Genomic DNA, 19,635 nt, shown 5'->3' on the forward strand with positions numbered 1-19,635 from the left:
AGAGACAATCATTTCAAAGATGGAAAGAAACAAAGAAACTGTAGCAAGACAAGCACTGAAAAGGCGCTGCTGTGAGAATAGCATGTTGGCCGCTATGAATCTAAATGTCTAAATGCATTACACTGTCAGCTCGCAATCAAACTGTTGATGAACAGTAAATTGAGACGACTGATGTGTGGGTTAGATTTCTGGCCCCCTCAGTTGTGCTTTCCAATGAACACAATGGTTCACTGTACAGGAGCCAGCTAAGGGGTCTTGTTGCTGGTCCTTGTTGCTGTATAACAGCTCCTCCTGGTCGGTCAGTCGCCCGCACAGTGAGGGGTGGACTTGGCAGGATGGTGTGAAACTCTTGTGGAGCTCCTCGTGGCAGGTGAAAAGTTGCTGATAACGATAGCACATGTCAGTCTGAAGTCCTCCGCAGGAGTAGGCAGTGATAAGAATCGGCCATTACAAATTAGGAAAACAGGGAATCACATCATACCGTAGGAAGAGCGGGAGGCGGGGGCTGTAACATGTCCTAACCAATGTATGTGCTTGTGCTGCACGGCAGGGCAGGAAACTGTGTTACGACTGAAACAAAATGCAACTCCGGTGATTCCAAGTCGACCCTGGCCTCTTTTCTCTGTGACCGAGCTTTTCGCAGCCACCTGTCAAGCCTACAGCCTGTGAGTGTTTCACACTCGAAAGGTAGAGTATCACTTTAAAGAAATTTTAAAGGCCTTTTAGAAAATGAGAAAGGGCTTCCAAATGTTGAATGTTAAATGAGATGGACGCCTTTCAGAAAGCTGGCAGAGATGGATGTGATAGATGCTTTTCAGATAGAACGAGGGAGATATTTAAGGCGAGGGAGGCCTTTCAGAGACAAAAAGAACACTTCAGGGGAAAAAGAGGTGTTTCAGAGAGAGCTGGCAGACATAGGTGTTATCATGAAGGCTTTTCAGACGGTGAAAAAGTCTTTGGGGATAAAGCTACCTTCCAGAGAGGTTGCATAGATGTGCTTGATAAAGACGGCATCCATAAAAGAAGCAGGGAATGGAAAGATGAGTCATTCAACAAAGAAGTGGAAATGATGAGAGAGAGAGAGAGAGAGAGAGAGAGAGAAATGAATGAGTATGTGCAAGGAAGGAAAGAGGCAGGCTTGTGACTGCAAAGGACCCTGTAATCCAGAGCATGACAGACACAGTTGTGAACTATCAGTCAAATCAACAACTAGCCTACGCTTAATGTGGACCTGCACAGATGATTGTGGGAATTGTGGCTGTGGAAAGATTAAATAATACAAAACTACTAAATATGAGAACCAGACACAGGTCTGGAATGGAAAAACGGGTCCAAATGCAGAGCAGTACACAAACCAGGACATCTATGTGAAGCACTGCTGGCTCGAGAATGTTGGAGCTGCAAAGATAAGGCGGCCATGTGAATCATTTCAACTGCAGCAGCAATGAGGGCAATTCTGTCTACGCTGAGCTTGACAACAAAGGCAAATAACATTCATTCCAAACCTTCATTATTGTTAATCACGAATAAACTATTACTTAATGATATGTAATGTTTCAGAATCATTTTTACATGATTAAGAACATAGTAGGTAATTACCTTTTTTGTTGCTCTGCATTGTCTGGAGCTATAATCAATTATAATTATAAATTGTGTATTTATGATGACTAAGAGATCTATTTATGATTACAGAACTATTATTATTCCTCCCAGTGCCAGTATTTGAATAACTTATGAACCTTTTAAGTATTTAATTATGAATGATGAGTTAATTATATAACACTTGGTCTTCCACTATGAGTAAACTGGTAATGATCATTACTGAATGATTTTAATACACACTGGGTGAAGAATAAGACAGAATGTAAACACAGAATAAGTACAGGCTGAGTCATGACTTGCTAATCATCCACAGATCATTAGCAGCCATAATTCACAGCTGACCTGGAAAATGAGTGATCAGAGTAACCAATGCATTGTATGAATCGGGCGATTGTTAGAAAGCTAAGAATGTGTGCGTGTGTGGGGGGGGGTTCGAGCCAGCAGGCTGTGTGAGAGACCCTTCGACCCCATTTTAAAATAGTATTGGAAAGTGCTGGAAGCCGCTGAAGACAAAGCAGCCACCCACAGTCATTCAGCGCAGGGGAAAATGGGTACAATGTTTGCATGCACACACACACACACACACACACGTACCTTCAGCCAGAACGCATGTTCTAGGTCATTTTTAGCGTCGGACTGGGCTGTGCACGGGAACCAGGCGTCGGTGGGAACTCTCTCACTCACTTCCAGGTGCTGGTACCTGCAGAGCTTCACACAAAACACGGGAAATACACAATTTGAATTACACAGTGAATAACTAGAATGTTGTTTTTAATGCTAATATTAGCTGTGAGCTTAACTGATCAGCAGACCATTAGCTGACCATTTCAAGTCTTTATCCCATTGGTTATATTGGTGCATGATCTAATTTGTGGCTTGGTCACATATTGTACTTTATGATGGAACAACAGACTTTGTGCTAATTTAATAAATTCTATCAGACTCCTTTGTGTCTTGAGAGGAGCCCAAATTCTCTGGCAGTGAAGCATCTGACAGGCCGTGCTGACTTTCTTCATGACACTTTGATTTGTTTTGTTTATTGCACCTTTCCTCATACAGACACTGAAACACCGTGAAAAATCCCAGGAGCTTTGCCAGCTCTGAGATGCTGGAACCAGTGCGTCTGATACCAACTGTCCTCCCATGACAAACGTGGCTTGAATCATATTCTTTAATTAACGCTGCATCTTTTTTTCTTTATTTTTTTTTGCTTATGTTTCTTTTGCGCTGTACGTGACCTACTGCGTAGAAGGCTGATGTTAACACATTTCTAAAAGCTGTGACATAATTTAGAAGCCGTGATGGACCGGCGTGGCCTCATGTGTTTGCAGACATTTTATGGGAGATGTCAGAGCTGGAAATGATTGATGTATTTTGTACTCAAGCTGTAAAAAAGAAAGAAGGGAGCTTTGCCGTATTCAAAGTTGCTGTGCTGTTCTGCCAAAATGTTCGCCAGAGTTATGTGCAAAGCCCTGTCTCCTCAGGCTTGTCCGTATTAGCTTGCTGCTGAGCTGTGTCACTATGACCTGAAGTGTTTTGTTTGCCTTTGTTAACCCCTTGTTCACATTGTGGGCTCAAAGGCACGGGCTTTTGACTCACTAATGTTTTGATCCATCCTTCAAAATGTAAAGTATGCAGTGCAAAGGGAGAGTGAGAGAGAACGTGAGTTAGCAAAGGAGAGAAACACAATACTGAGAGTGAACTGAGGAATATTGCTACCTGTGTTTATTCTTTGGGAAATATTTCCTGAAGTGGAACTACTGAGGTCTCATGTAAAACCGGCTGGAAGGAGTATTGATTTGACTGACTGATGTAATATAGTTTCCAGCCACCAGCTGCAGCACTGAAAACTACTCTAAAGCAAAACACCAGTCAGTAAATGAAGAAGAAATGTTGCTCCATTTTGATCTTTACGTGGCTTATGCTGATGTTGATGCATTTTACTGTGTCTGCACCCCACTCGAAGCTGGCTTTTTGTTACTTTACACACAGCTGAGATTAATGTGAATCTTCCAGAACTGATGCAGAAAAGCTCAGCTGATGTCTGCTGTGTTTGCTTTTCAACACTTGTTGATGAGCAGTTTTAGTAGCACCGAATGCCTGAAATGAATGCTTCACTAAAATAGCCAGTCAGTGCCATGAATTTTACAGCAGTAAAATGGCCCTCGGAGCACTGCTCTGCAACACAACCATTCTTTCTGTTGATTTAGACTCACACACACACACACACACACACACACATACACTCTCTCACACACACACACACACACACACACACACACGTACCAGTAATGATACAGTGCAATGTAAGTTAAAAAAAAAAAAAGGATTTTCCCCTTTAAGATTTAGCTGGTTCATCAAGATTTGTTGTCAGGCACAGGCAGGAGCATAAATAAAGTGGACCAGATTATGGCCAAAACTTCAAGCCTGCTGCCCGGACTAAATAGCACAGAGATGAATACATCTTTCAAGCCTGTTGAGACAACCAAGCTGTTCCGACTTGCAGGCTGCTGCCAACATCATTGCCCCTCCTTCCACGGGGAGTTTATTGTCATCGGGATATCCTTTATGTGCCCTGTGGTTCATACGTCATACCTTGGTGAGTGATGGTTCCCCAGTGGCGGCATGGGCGGGACAGTGGTTGGGGTCCTGGTGAGAAGCAGTGGCAGTGGATGCCCACTGGTCCGTGTAGCCCAGAGGTGTGAAGTAACCACAGTCCTGAACACTGGAACCCCGCTCAAACTCCTCACACACACCATCACCGTCAAAAACATAACACTGACTCGGTTCACCTTGGGAGATGGAGAGGAGAATGAGAGAAGAGGATTTATGAAAGAATATAAAGCCTGGTTTCTTAATCTGGCAGGGTGTACACTCATCCCCCACTGTTACACTCCCATCCAAATCTGTTTGTCAGTGAACCAAATCTGAGCAAATCTATTTTGTATTTTCATTGGCCACTTTTAATGTTAGCCACGTCAACTCAACCATATCTGACTCTCTGTGCTGTCAACAGACTGTAAATTATGGTAAGAAATGAACTTTGGCTTCAATTAATTATTGAAGATCACAACAATTTCATAATTTTAATAGGCACAAAGTGAACCCTAATATGTGACTTGGCCAGTTAGTGTAATCCCAAAAGTACTACAGTAGGCCATGGGTATCTATAAGTCACTGAGTCACAACAGAATTATGTGTTACAAATAACTGTCAAAAGCTGGTCCAAGTCTAATTCAAAACAAAAATACAGACAGGAAGATATTGCTTTTGCCTGTTATTGTGTCTGCTAATAAATTTAGAATTTTGTTTTTGTATCAACTCAAGCCTAAATACCACGGAGGTTGGAAGTCGCACCGCAGTAACACTTAATCTAATGCAGCATTATGTACTTTTTTAATGCCTTTTTGTCATTACTGGACAGTTGAGTGCAGAGTGACAGCGAGTTAGGGCTGCTCTTCTTAGTCAATTAGTCGAGCAGTTTCTTAAACTCTAATGTTTGACAGCCGTTTCTGCATGGCTGAGTTCATCTGCAGGGAGAGTATTGGGGAAATGCATTTTTGAGTGCTTCCATTGAATTACATGATTTTTTTTTTTAAATGCCATGCCAACAAACACAGCTGACCAACTTTTGAGGCAAGAAGCGTATATGTAGGATAACAAAAAAAAAGGTGATGTTGGCAAGGTTCAGTGGAAAAGGCTTAAAAATGCTTTAAGATTTCGGAAAATGGAAAAAATACTGTAGTAAAAATGCACTAATGATTACAGTAAAATCTGAAGAAGGTACTCCATGGCCAGCAGGTCCTGTAAGGATGCAATCGATGTTACTTTGAATAATATCAGGGGGAAAAAAAAGGCTGTTACACTTCCCGTAACAGCTCCCCCTGAGCTATGAGCAATGAATATACATGCAATAGAGTAATGGTACTGACATAATGTGCTACAGAAGTGTATCACAAAAGAGTGGGGAGCATAAGCTGAACAACAGCTTGTAATGCAGCAGCTATTCATAAAGAGGGTGGAAAACATCAGACACTTCAGAAGGTCGGCCTCATTAACATCTGGACAGCTGCAGAGGTTAGCCAGACAGAGCCGTGTCAGAGAGTCAGTGCTGCGCGATTGGCTTCAATTAGTCGACGGAAACATGTTTCTGATAAAAGGCAAATTAGGCCGAGACAATTCTATGGCATATTGTCATCCCGAGTTCATTTGGCAATGCTAGACCAAGTGAACTCACCGAACACCCCACCCCTGCTTTGACAACACCTGTGAAAATGATTAAGCCTTTTCAATTCCAAGTCTGTGTATTTATCAAGCCTCTCAAAAGAGGACTACTTGACAATCTTTGACTTAACTATTAAGACCATCTGTTTTTTATTTCAGGGCCGCATGCTGTAATCATGTTGTGCAATTTAACCTTTATTTAATCAGGCAGTTAAAAAATTAAATTAGAAATCGGTGGGATCTATAAAAAAAAAAAAAAAAAAACTTGAAAGCGGCACTCGTTGAACAAACGCAGCTTGTCCACGGCCTGTCTGTGACGGGACCCCTCGAAAAGCAGTTGGTGTGGTTGCTGCAGAACTTCTGTTAAGAAAACGGAGCGAGAGCAAGGAAATTCAGGATAGATGGAGTTAACTGGGTCAAGAAAATGTGGCAAGAAAACCCAAACAAATATTCTGTCTATGACTAAGAAGTACAACTGAATAATTGGTTTTAAGTGTTGCAATTTGTAAAAACCTGTTTTTGCCAAATTGTTTTCCTTCCTAGTCATGATGTCTTTTATTGTAAAACAAGAGATGTAATAGCTTCAGTCACGGCATGGCGAGCCCTGGTGGTGGAGGAGGTGGTGGATTGGTGTCAGCTTGTTTCCCCCTGACAAATAAATTGACTGGATGATGGAAATCTTATCCCCGTAACAAGCTCTCGTAACACACACCGCACATGAACGCGTACCATCCGGCTGCTAGTGGAGACAATGCATGGCCTAAAAAGGAAGTAACTAACAAACTGTCCCATCTCAACTGAGCTGTCACATCTTCTTAGCAATATTATGGGATATTTATGAAATCACCAAGAAGCTGGATACTATAAAAGCCATACTTATTCAACTTAGCTTCTGGCGACTGAGGAGCGCTGGGGCGAGCATTCCATTAGACAAAGGACGAATTTTAAGGCTGTGGAGGAACACCATACACCACAACAGTAGAGCTGATTTCTCATGTCATTGTGACTAATGCCTGCTCTCATCCAGCCCAAGTCTTTCAATGAGAAACAGAGACACTTGGAGACGCACGGATGTGTTAGATGTGAAAGGCCTGCAGCGTGTTTGAGGCTCTTATGGTAGGTGTCACAATACAGCACAGTATTCAGTGTGTGTCGGCGGTAAACGGCTAATTATATGTGACATAATGAAATCATGCACGAGGGCTGTGCTCTCAGTGCTTCCTGTCTGGATTAGCTCGACCACGTTTGCGCTTTTTGAGTGTGTTTACCTAATATAAAGGTCAAAAAACATATGTTGAGAGTCTTCAGCCTTCTGCTTTCAATGGAGTGTTTTGGGTAAACTCCCTTCAGTGTTGTGTTGTGAGGCTTCTGTTGTGGCCTGTCTGCATGTTTCAGACTGGGCGAGGGTGCAGACACAAAGTATTGTTGTCCTGTGGTGGATTCACAAACGACTGGGGCACTCTCTGTGGCTTCTTTGTTTGTCTTTTGCCATGTTATGCTGCATGTTTTTGGTACTTTTTACTGCTTTTTTTAACCACCTGGCCCAGAGTTCACTGAGCCCCAGTCTCATGGGTGAAAACTATATATGGGATTCGTATCAAAAGGACTGTAATGGTTTTTTTTGGGGGGGATACTTTGCAAAGAAGGATGGTCTGTTGATCAGTGCACGGCAGTTATTCTGTACACATAATGGAAAAGTGGACTTTCATTGCGAACTTAGTGCATCTATCAGCAATGATTAACGCTGCTGCAGAGTGAAAAGCATAAACAAGAAGAAAAAGCGAGCATAAAACAAAACCCGAGGGTCAGAGTTTAAACAAAGAGCCTTAACAGGTGAATCTTTTTTCAGTAACTAAATGTTGAACACCCACCAAGCTGTTTTCTGGCAGCCGCATGACTCACTGAGCCACAAATGAACTGTTTCTTAATGTTTCTTGTCTTACCATAAATCTCTGGTTGTTGATTCTGAGAACAAATAATGCATTCTTGCCTGAACCTCACTAAATGTTAACCTGGCGTAAAGCATAAACACAGTTGCTCTTTCATAAGTCTAAGCTTCTTGTTGGGTAAAAAAAAAAAAGAAAAGAAAAAAAAAAAAACAAGAAAGGACCAGAAATAATGACACCAGCCCCCCTCGCATGATTTGATTCTGGCGGTCGGAACTACAAGGTGGCCTCCAATCACTTAACTATGGGGTCGTTGTACAACAATTGTCAGAAGCAAAGGCTTTTACAGCTGGTTGTGATCTCTCTCACTGGGGAGAGCTGGCCGACTGTTGCAGATGTGATTTGATAATAAAAAACTTATTACTTACTTTAGATAAAGCATATCAAATAAAATGAAAAATGGCAACAGAGTCTAAAACATGAGCGTTATCGCGAGCTGATTTCTGCAAGTGTCCAATCCAAACCCCCCAATGATCTTTGTTGAAAATCAATAAACTTCATTTATCAATACATCCTGGCCTGCACTGATTGCTTGAAATTGTTAAAAGGCCAAACCTTCTTGAATAAAAGAAACGGGCCTGACATGCTTTCAGAACAAACAGTGCACTTTATTGGTGAAAAGTGTTTTTCTGGTGTCTCTCTGCCAGCCTAATGTCAAGATGCTTCAGGTTTCCAGACAACACTTGTGACTTAGCAAACCAAAAACGTACTTTTTACCCTTCTGCTCATCTGTTTTCTCTCACATTGCGGTGATCCTACATTAATGGTCTGTGGAATCAGTTCAAGCCAGAAGCTTTTACGTCTTGTAAATTACATCTGATTGGCTTGAATTTCTATTTTTATTTATTTTATTTTTTTTGCACTGCTGCATGCACAAATGAGAGATATTTGGCTATTTAGTGACTGTTCCTTCACTGTTAAAGGTTACATGGTGTATATGTGTGTGTGTGTGTGTGTGTGTGTGTGTGTGTGTGTGTGTGAACCGGGACTCACCGTTACAGTTGAAGCCCATCTCCTTGTGGCATTTCTTAGAGCAGCCATCGCCATCCAGCAGATTACTGTCATCGCACTCCTCTGACCTACAGCGAGAGAACGCCATCATCGTCACCTTCATTTCTGACGCCATCTACATTTTCAATTAGGCACCGTCATCAGTCATATGTCCACTTAAGTGCACACACCCCTGTATGAGGCCATCTCCACAGTAAGGCTGCCCGTGTGTGTAGAGGAGAGGTGGGGAGGGTTCGCTAAGGACGCCGTCTGCCTCCACCTGGATCATGTACTGGTACTTGACTCCCTGCTTCACAGAGCTGGAGAGGAGATGAGAGGAGAGGGAAAATGGTTTCGTGATGGCTTCAAATTGTAAATTTATTTTGGCATAATAAAATTATTAACTAGAAGCCCAGAGTTTGTTATGTTCTTCTGAGGAGCAGTAAGCAACATTTTTACTGCTCTGTGCGGTACAAACTGATCATATAATCTTTACAGGCTTGTTGATCAATACTAATGACTCCTTCAATACTTGACAAAATAAGAAAGAATTATGACGGTTGCTGGTGCCAGTGTAGCGCATGATGATCTAATTCTCTTGCAAATACCACGGCTCACTTTGTGCTTTTTGGAGAGGAAGCTTTGTGTTTGCAGTGTGTTCCCCAACAAATCAATTCTGCATGAATACCACGGCTCATGGGATTGCAGCAAGAAAGTGAAACTTGCACTCACAGTGGCTTCTATCTGTAACCTTGCAGTATCCAATGACCTCAAAGCCCCACAGCAGGAAGTGTGCGTAATGATACCTTGGCTCCAGTGTCGGGACTATTGATCTGTTTTGGTGGGCTGTGTCTATAAAAAGAGCCTCCTCCCTGCTTTCCCAGCGCGGATCTGCTGCTTCTGTATCCGCCTGGCGCGAAAGTTAACCAGGAGAAGCACAAATCGCTCATTATCTGAGGTCTGTGTGGTTTCTCCACACTCAACAAATATCCTTTATTAATTATGGATCAGAAATGGAAACGAAGAACTTTAAAAAAAACCACACTTGCCCACGTATTTATCTGTCCTGTAGCTATATTTGGACATATCCTTCAGCCCTGTGCCGCAGCTCTCTGCCTCTCTGCTCTCAGAGGCTTCTTGTTCCTTCATGATAATTATGGTGAGGTTTAGGTAATCTTTTCCCTTTTGCCTTGTTGCACTCCACACTTCCCCCCTAATTCCCTCTTAAACTACAAATGTAATTAAATGTACTACAAGGAGTTTTTAACTGGTTAGAAAATTTAAAACCAATGCCTCCACATGACCTACATGAGCAAACAAGACCATGAGCAACAAGATCGGCTTTTTCTGTCTAGTTATTCTTAATGCCTGTCACAGGGACAGTGATAGTCATTGTTAGTCAGGATTCAAAAACGATCCTGAACCGGCCCTCTTCCTCCTAGACAGGTCTGTGATATGGGCTTTCTCAACAAAAGTGCTATTACCAAGCAAGCCAGTCTGTTAGAGGTAGACTTGCATGTCACCTTGGTGTTTGAACTTCAGGTGACTTTGTTACACCGTTGCCATATCACAGGTAGAAAACTTCCACAGGCACAAACAGATACAGCACCTCATCGTATGCAAACAGCTGCTTAAAAAGCATTAAGCTTCTTTCTTTCACTCGCTTCCAAAACAAATGCACACACTGGCCAGATCAAGATGTTCATGAGAGCAGGCAGGGGCTGCCAAAATCAACACAAAATGAAAGCTGCTTGTACTTTAACGTAGATCATCAGAGCAGTTTTGTCTTTTTTAGAATGAGCTACCTTCATACTTCCTTAAATGTGTAGAAAACACACTTACTCACTAAGCACAGATGCCAGCAGTTTATCATGCTGTATATGAGTATTAAACAGTGAAAAAATGAGTATGGAGATGTCATCCGAGGTGAATGAGATGCTTTTACCACGAGGCCACACAAATATTCAAGTCACGCTGTGATTGGCCAGTTGTGTGAAGGTGAAAAGGAGCCAGGGGTTGAACTTCTCTCTCTAGCTCTCTTTTATCATTTGTTACACAACTATTTCTCACACCTTTCATGTGCACAGCCGAGCACAGCACCAGGAATGTCTTCCAGGTGAGGCTGTCTGAAAATGTGCGCCATTACCCCAGAGGTGGAGTTAGGGATAAGGTGAGGTTCAGGTTACCTTCAGTAAAGGGAAACACGTATCGACAGGAAGAGAGTGTGGATGCTCAGCACAACTGTGAACACTTGACGTCTGAGTGCTTCTGATGGAGCATGACCGGTTCCTACCTGTGCACATCCACGCAGAAGCCAAAAGGATACAGCAAACCTCCTTCATTGGTTTGAAAACGATTTCCTTCATCAGGCACTTTTTTCAACAAGCTGTAACCTCAAGACTCATACATCTTAATGCGAAATGTTTTGATGAATCGAGCAGCCCGACCCCTCCTCTGCACTCAGCGCTCCCTCCTCGGGCTCTTCTCAGTCAGACTGTGCTAACTAAGTTCAGCAGGAGGAAACGGCGGAGGACCACATCCAAGCAGTCGCTGGTGTTTATGGCCTCTGCTGCTCACATTTGGTTCATATTCAAAAAAAAAAAAAAAGCCTCTGCTTACTCTGCCTCACCTCTGCTGTGCTGCTATGTCCCTCTGTCCTGTCTTACCCCCGCCTCACCCCTTGCTACTCCTGTCCTCACCACTTTGAGTTTCATCTCCTTTCCTCCCGCACCCATCTCTTGTCTCGATGCTCATCTATATATTTTCCAATTCCCTCTGCCTCCCCGCTCCCTCCTCTTCTTCTCATCTTCTCTTCTCTCCATTATCCCGCCCTCCATCGCTCCCTCTCCCTTCTTTTCCAAACTCATTGCTCTCAAACACTCTCTTCTCCTCACATCAACCCCTCTCTGCCCTCCTCAGTCCCACATAACTCAATCCCCACTGGTTCTTACATCTTTTTGCACTTAGACACAGCTTGTGTAACATAGGAGACGTGTTCCCTGAAAAATAAACTGTTTTTGAAGCTGTGTCCACCTAACATCCGCCCAGCTCTGTAAAACGGCAACATTTTCTCAGAAATCCAGAGTGCCACAACTTTTGAAATCAGCCCCCGAATGATCGGCAATCATGTGACACGGCTGTTGTATCCTGGCAGGTACTTATCAGCTTTTTTGTGTACAAGTTGTATGAGACGAGCATGAGAGGAGAGAGATTTAGGGTATTCTGAGGAGCGCTGTTTTCTGGTGAGATAAAAAAACTGGCTTGTGGCTGTACATTTGGATTCTGGTAATCATTTGGACACCCCACAGTACGAGACAGGACACTATACAAACTGATTCAACTTAGCCCTGAAACTTCAGCATGCTTTTGATTGAGTATATGCTTGTTGAAACAGATTTGGATCAGTAGCCACAGCTCGGCATCTGCATGTTGGAAACATTTGTGTTCTGAGTTGTTCAAACAGAACCAGACCCAAACACTTTGAGAGACAGATAACTGCGGATTAGCAGATCTGAGGTATGCTGTGGAACTTGTACTCCACATTGGCCCTAAATGACTCAGCCCTCAGCCCTCAGCACTTTTGATGTCTGACAAGGCGGTGTGTGTGTCTACATGTGTTTGTGTATGTGTACCCAGCGTTAGCGCTACACTACTTCCATGTTATAAATATTCATCTGCACCTGAGAGAAAACCGGACTCAGGAACTTGCCTCAGGTGGAGTTTTGGGTATTTTTGGGTGGTTTGGACGGAAAAACAACACACCTGTCACTTCCCATTACGCATTGTGGTTGCCTCCTGCATAACAAATCTTTTCCTAATTTACAGCATGAACAAAGAATGTCTCTAAACACATTTCACTCATTGATGTAATACTAAGGCCACTAATGCTCCAATTCACATGTTTGGGCTTCTATTGCAAAATAAAACTGAAAAATGACTATAAGGCAATCTTAACTTAAAACTTAAAGAAGTAAAATGCAAATGTATGACCTCCACAAAACACCTGACGACATCCACGGTCTACCTGTCAGTGAATGTCTGTTGGGTCTGAGGTGGAGGGGATTTGCTGGTGAAGGATGGCTGCCGCTGAATCCTGTACAGCAAAGGTTGGCAGCTGGAGCACAGAGGGCTGCCAGGGCCCGAAGACAACATGGCAGCATCGATCTCCATCTTCTCATCGAAGGTGCAGAGTTTTATGGCGGCGATGGCGGCATTGTGGGTGTCCAAGCGCAAGGAGAGGGGCATGTCGCAGAAGACGTGCTGGGGTCCGAGGTTAATGCTTTTCCCTGTGTCCGTCATCAGCTCTATGTTGGCTATGGCTGGGTTGTCTGTGACAGGGAAGATACAGATAGCAAGGGTTATATCTGTTGGCCTGGATTCTTATTCATGTATTCATAGACAATGACATGTGACTACAAGCATTTCTGTCCTGGTTAAATATCTGTACAATGAGCAACTGCCTTGAAACATTCAAGTTTCAGGGGTGCGCGCAAGAACTTTAGGAGATCTGTCCAGAGTCCCAAGAGTCGTACCTGCCATAAGCAACATCCAATGATACAGTTTAAAATTCAAGCTTGCTGGATAAATCCATCAGTTTCACCTCACCTTTCAGTCTCACCTTGGCTAGCTAAGGCAGAGCTCAGATTTTGTGGCTATGGCTGGATCTCCGTAGCGCAGAGGTATCCGCCATCTTTAAATTTCAAGAATTTGGGGCACTGGTTACATCAGTTTCCGCAACTGTGAGGCCTTTTGATGGAGAGAATTTGCATCATTTCCTATCTATCTATTGTTTAACAGGCCTCACCACACACTGTTTACGCTTCCTGTCTCCCTGCATTTCACCACAAACAGCAACTTATATTTAGCATTTCCAAACTGCATACTGTTACAGCAGGAGATGACTCACGTATTACATCTCCTGCTGCCCTCGGTAAATGTAATAATAACAAATTTGACATTTAGGCACATATATTTATGCACACAGCACTGCAGCTGGTTACACACTTAATCCTTTGGTCCACGATGATGAACCAAGTGTTTCTCCACAGGTTTTTGTCACCAGCTATAGGTGTGGGTGCTGATGCCCCACCTTTTCTTTCTGCCAGCCTTTGTTCATGCCACCGCTGCTCATTCACAGCTATCTCACATGTCTGACACAGCAAACTGAGCTGTTATGGAGCGACACTTACTTGAAGAGATGTAGGTGACCCAGAGGGTAAGAGCATGTGGAACGATCGGGTGCAGGAACCTTAGTGTGAGGGTGCAGCCCTCCGTGTTGGGACATGGCGAGGTCACATTAGTGTCATAAAGGCTGAGCTCGGGACTCCAGGCCTGGAGACTGGGATCACAGGGCTGCTCCACATCAGGAGGGCCTGGAGTTCAACAACATCGCAGAGACACATGTTTGTATTCATGTATATTAAGGACTCTCAATGACTTCATCCAGTCCATAACCCTAAAGCTTTGAACGCACCATGAATCAAAAATCCTGAAACAGTCATGATTAGAAAGTGTAGCAAGCTGGCAGCGCCCTCCACACAACAGAACAGCACACCACTCACAGTGGACAGACTGAAGTGTGTGGGAGTTTGTTCAAGGTAAAGCCAGCAGGCCAACCACAGGTTGTTCAACTGAACTGGTCAAGTACAGCAGAAATAGAGGCTCTGACAGTGAACTATTCAAAAGGCTCTGACAATGTATTTTCATAAGCAGTTTCTTATTATAAAAGATGGGATCCTTCATAAATAAGTTAATAAGATTTTTTTTCCCTCTAATTTATTTTTATGGTGTCCCGCCTTTTCCTCAACTAGTCTTGTCCACTTCTATTAAGTAGCGACCAATTGAACACATTCCACCAGCAAACTCACTCTCATTAGTAATGAGCAGAATTTTCCAGTTGAAGAAGTTACGAGTTATCCCCCCTTTACTTAAAACATGGCCCATGTTCAGAAACACAGTAATAAGTACTCTTATTCTCTGAAATAATACGTGTTAGCAGTGAAACTAAGGCTACCTGGTGGGGGTGCATACTGTACAGTCAGTCAGCTAGACAGATAACTGTCCGTGTACACGCCTTGGATAATAACCTACACTGCTGCTCAGTAAGCTGCTGGTTGCCTGGCGCATAACTACACAACAGAAACATTACAGTAACTCCATTACGCCAGACAAAACGAGCTGTTAATTGCTACAGTGTTGGTGATTAGCACAATGGAATCACATTATGGTAGTGCTATTATCAGCCGTGTCCCAGGTGAAAGACAAATAAAATCAGGAAGTTAACGAGGTGTTAAATATTTCACAGCCGCTATGATCCGCCATGTGTGGAAGCACGATGGATCGCCAAGCTGTCAGACAGACAAAGACCGGCAGGTAAGTGGCTGTTGCCGTTTCTTCAACGACCAAAGTACTAATAACATCTAAGATCTTACATTAAAACTTTGGTTTAATATACTAATTATTAGCAAGAGGGGTATAAAAAGTGAAGTATCAGAAGGAGAACTGGAACTGCTGCCTACGTGGAGCAGGTGGAATTTATTGTGGAGTTAGTATGCTTATATAAACAGCATATGGAACATACAATAAGATCAGAGGCAGGATTTGGCGCCGCTAAAGCACGAGCAGTAAAGCAGAGCAGGTAATATATGGTCATGAGGCTGAAAATACACAGCTGGCACAGAATCCGCCATTTCTGCTTGTTACCTTCATCCTTGTAAATTCAGGAAACATCTCTTTTTTGGTGTAGTTAACATATCAAGTGTCCGTGAAAATCATACATTCATGGAAAATCACTCGGCTCTGCAGCTCCGTGCAGCTCTACAGAGGGCTTTAGACCGCGCTGGATTGTTGTTTTAGTTTTTCTGCCCGTAACCTCACTCATGTGTCAGGTTGACACAAACACAGCGGGATGATGGTGCTCTGGGTCTGTGAGACGTGTAAATAAAGCATTCAAAAAAACACCCTGAAGCAGCCAAAAATGTTATTAATGCAGCTTTAAGCTTTCCAGTGGATGATAAGGTATATGGCTAATTGTGTCAGTGACCGTATACAGCGAGTGCTAATACAGTGTGCTCACATGAACTCTTTCTGTATATCCTCTTATAGATCACTCACTCATTCCATTGCAGCCATCACATTGTTTTCTCTTTGCTCTTACATTCTGGTGTTTCATTTATCTGTCAGTGTCTAATTTTCATATTCTTAGAATCATGTGTTTCTGTGATTTCTCATCCATGTTTTACATTGAAGTATTGTCTTGGTACTTGTGGTTTTCTGCAAACAGCATTCTTTCCATTCTCATATTTGCATGTTTAATGCTTTTGTTATGTTTGATATTTTGGATGTGCCTTCTTCCTCTATGCTACTTACTTTACAAAGACTTTTAGTCACAAGTCTCATTTCCTCGACAAGTATTATACATGTCCATCATCATCTGGGAGCTCATCAGCAGAGAAATGTGATATTAGATTTTCATTCACTCTGTGCAAGTATAGACTTTCCTTCCTTTCATCCCCTCCCTCTTCCCAATTTGTACAGTCCGTACTGCAAATAGCAGAGCAACAAACAAATCAACTAATTCAAATGTTCTTATTTTGAATTATAAACCACTTAAATGCTTGACGCAGCACATAAACTAACTTAATATTTCTCAACAGAAGCACAGCCTCCTGAAACCATTTGGTGGTTTCCCCCGAACCAGTCAAGACCAAGGCAGAGGCAACATTTTGAGGAGATGTAAAAGGACAAACTTGCCAACAATTCTAGCCAACAGTGTTTAGCCATTTAACTTGTGTTTTGTACTGCCTGCCACGATATCCACATTGAATTTGTCCAATTTCCCCCCTCCCGTTCCCTGCTGAAGGCGATACTGCCCATCTCCACTGGCTGACGAAGTGACCCTGCGCATCATCGTCTTTAGAAGTGGGAAAGAGTGAAAAGGAAGCCAGGGAAGCCAGCAGACTGGCTGTCTCCTCAGTTGTGTGCATACCACTGTTTAGAGTAAGACTGTAATTGACTCTTTATCATCATTATGATCCCGCAGTGAAAGAGAGGGAGCTGTAATCCCCCCTGTTCCTCCTCGCCACTTGTTTTCAAAGCATAAATTCCAGCAGAGGATTTCCACATATTTGGGTAGAGTTTCCACGGAAGAGAAGTAAAGTGTTATTGTGTTCGTACGGTGTGTTGTTCTTTCTTTCCCTCTGCTTTCTTGTTTGCGTCCTTGTGTTGCTTTTTTCATTCTTTCCCCTCACTCTGCATGTCATGTCAAAGGAAAGCGGGCTTCTCCAGAAACTCCGACTGGAATAACAAGGACCATGTGCTCACACGAAACGTAATGTTTCAAAGTACAGTGCTATGAGATACACTTTTTTTTGGCTTCTTTGTTTATGACAGGGGTTCAATGTTTGAACAGCACCCAAACCTTACCCAGAGTAAATGCTTTGCCTAATAATCCTTGTTCTCGCTTTGGCTAAAACAAGACAGAGACAGGGAGAGGTCTGTAGCAGAGGGCAATTATCATTTAATGATTTTCTGCTTTTTCCTCTTCCAGGAGCCATTAGCCTTGCACGCACCTGAAATTTACAGGGAAGAGACGTGTGTGTGTGTGTGTGTGTGTGTGTGTGTGTGTGTGTGTGTGTGTGTGTGCTCGGAGGGGAGGGGGTGGATCCACTCTGTGGAAACAAGAGACAGAGGTAGAACTCAAGGACACAAACCCAAACCTGAAACCCCCTGGAAACACCACATCCCTCCCTGTCAATAATTATTGACAGAGGAGAGTGTATCAGGAGAACTTACCTTAGTCAACTGGAGATTTTAGGAGGAGCGATGAGTAAAAAGAACAATTTGTCTCCTACCACGACCAATTTTCACTTAAACTCGGCAATTATTTATTTAAGGATCCACCTCAGACGTGTGTTCAGGCATAATGTGTGTCTGTTTTTTGGAGAAAATAAAGCTGAATTTAACACATTCAAATCCTTAAAATTGCATACTGTTCCTCTCCTTCACTAAAAACTCCAAAATACATGAATATGCAAGTATTTTGGCCTGCTGCACACAGGATGTCTCATGCCTCACTGTAAAGCCCCTTCTCAGTGTATGTGCACCTGACATTTCAGGTTTCCACATCACACTTGTGTATGCTGACTATCATGCTCGTTGACCTTCCTCTTAAATACAGATTTTCAGTGAGCACAGAGAAAATGTACACTTTGAGCAGATGAATGTGAAAACAGCCTTTGAGTCTTAAGCTCTGCACATACATCATCCTGCACAGTAAAGCTCAAACACCCACGAGGAACAAGTAGAAAAACACAATTTTGTCTGGAGGGAGACTTAATAAGAAATCCAATAGTAGAAAATCAATCACTCAATCACTAAAACCCCTCTCATATTAAGTTCTGTTTATATTCATACTGATTTGAGGGAGAGGTGCATTAAGAAGAGGAAGCATGTATTTTGCAACAAGTCAAAGGTTCCTATTCTGAATCACTATTCTGGTTTTTGTCAGTAAAAATATAGAACCATTCATCCTTCTTTTAGACACGTATGCACAAAAACAGTGTATTCTGACTGACCGACCGCCTCCTCAGGTGTCCAGTAGCCTGACGTGTCGCAGATCCGGGGTGAGGTAGCCTCGTGGGCGTACTGGTGGAAAACGCCGTCTTTCTCACAGTCTCCACAGTTGATAGCAGACGCTTGGAAAGAGGAGCTGGGACGAAAGGAGACAGGGCTGCTGATTATCGTCTCAGCAAGGAAAAAATGCTTCTTTGCAGACCACATTTACAGTAATGGTGGACCAAAATGACACAATAGTTTTGCATTCTTTGTCCATAGTTAGGGTCAACATAGGGGTAAAATTACTGTTCAATTGAGCAGACAAGTGCAGGCAACTCTCCTTGAAGAATTCTATAATTAATAAGATGAAGAACCCATTGTACCTCTGATAAAGCGGTCCCCTTATGGATGGCAGCCAGTAGATAGAGACAGAATTTGGACTCTGGTCTGTCACAATGGGGGCCAGAGGGATGGGGGCAGGCTGCAGGTCTGTCAGCCACTTCTGGTAGACCAAGTCAAGATAACAGTGCATCCGGGCCACTTGGTTGGGAGTGAAATGGTTGGTGCAGTTGTCATCTGATGTGGTGCAATGAAAAGAAAAAGCCCAGAGAATCAACATGGATCAGGTTCAAACACTAGCCTCCATCTAACGTCAGTGCTAATCACGTGGTTGGAAGTAATAAGCTTTATTGCAGACATCGGAAGTAGGGTCAGCCATGTACTTGCTTGTGTGGTGTGTATTGCACAAATGTCAAGAGATAGATAACCATTAACACCTCACATCTGCCCATTTTTAAAACGAACAAATGATATATATTAAAAATTAATAACAGGCTAACAGACCAAGAACCATGCTACAAGTCTCTAATTATGCAGTAGAATGTTCCACAGTGTCTATTTCCTGTCCTCTAACGTCACTATTCTAATAACATGCAGGGTACATTCTACAACTACATGTTCTGTGGGTCATCAATTCTTTTCAACATGACTGACTGTACTATAATTCGGTGTACCTGTGTAACTCATGTAATTGCTATAAGGTGTGTCCTGGTATGTGATGACTCCACAGGTATCGTTCACGGCTCCGGGATCGTGGCAGGCTTTGGATTTGGGTGTCGGTGCGGTGTCGGCACACAGATCTCCTGTCTCCATGGATGGGGTGGTCTCCTGTAAGTGCACACGACAGAGCTTCTAGCAAATGATCACAGAAGAGTGAAGAGCTCTATCCGAGTCAGCATGTAGTACACAGACAACCACCTCAAGCATAGACGTAATGACTGAGGAAAGACACTTTTCCTCATAAAGTAACATATCCGAT

At 43.0% G+C, this 19,635-nt stretch overlaps 1 protein-coding gene across 1 annotated transcript in view; it reads right to left on the bottom strand.

Moving 5' to 3' along the window:
• The window catches only part of pappa2 (pappalysin 2), a 61,826-nt gene that overhangs the window by 24,538 nt on the left and 17,653 nt on the right, over nucleotides 1-19,635 (bottom strand). Inside the window, exons 7-15 of the mRNA XM_076746017.1 lie at nucleotides 19,331-19,484; nucleotides 18,701-18,893; nucleotides 18,338-18,471; nucleotides 13,952-14,134; nucleotides 12,787-13,090; nucleotides 8,954-9,082; nucleotides 8,766-8,851; nucleotides 4,198-4,394; nucleotides 2,197-2,310 (exon numbers count right to left, since the gene is read on the bottom strand). Coding sequence (XP_076602132.1) covers nucleotides 2,197-2,310; nucleotides 4,198-4,394; nucleotides 8,766-8,851; nucleotides 8,954-9,082; nucleotides 12,787-13,090; nucleotides 13,952-14,134; nucleotides 18,338-18,471; nucleotides 18,701-18,893; nucleotides 19,331-19,484 — 1,494 coding nt within the window. The remainder of the gene's footprint in view (nucleotides 1-2,196; nucleotides 2,311-4,197; nucleotides 4,395-8,765; nucleotides 8,852-8,953; nucleotides 9,083-12,786; nucleotides 13,091-13,951; nucleotides 14,135-18,337; nucleotides 18,472-18,700; nucleotides 18,894-19,330; nucleotides 19,485-19,635) is intronic.

Source organism: Chaetodon auriga, chromosome 12 (assembly GCF_051107435.1).
Source record: "Chaetodon auriga isolate fChaAug3 chromosome 12, fChaAug3.hap1, whole genome shotgun sequence".
NCBI lineage: Eukaryota > Metazoa > Chordata > Actinopteri > Chaetodontiformes > Chaetodontidae > Chaetodon > Chaetodon auriga.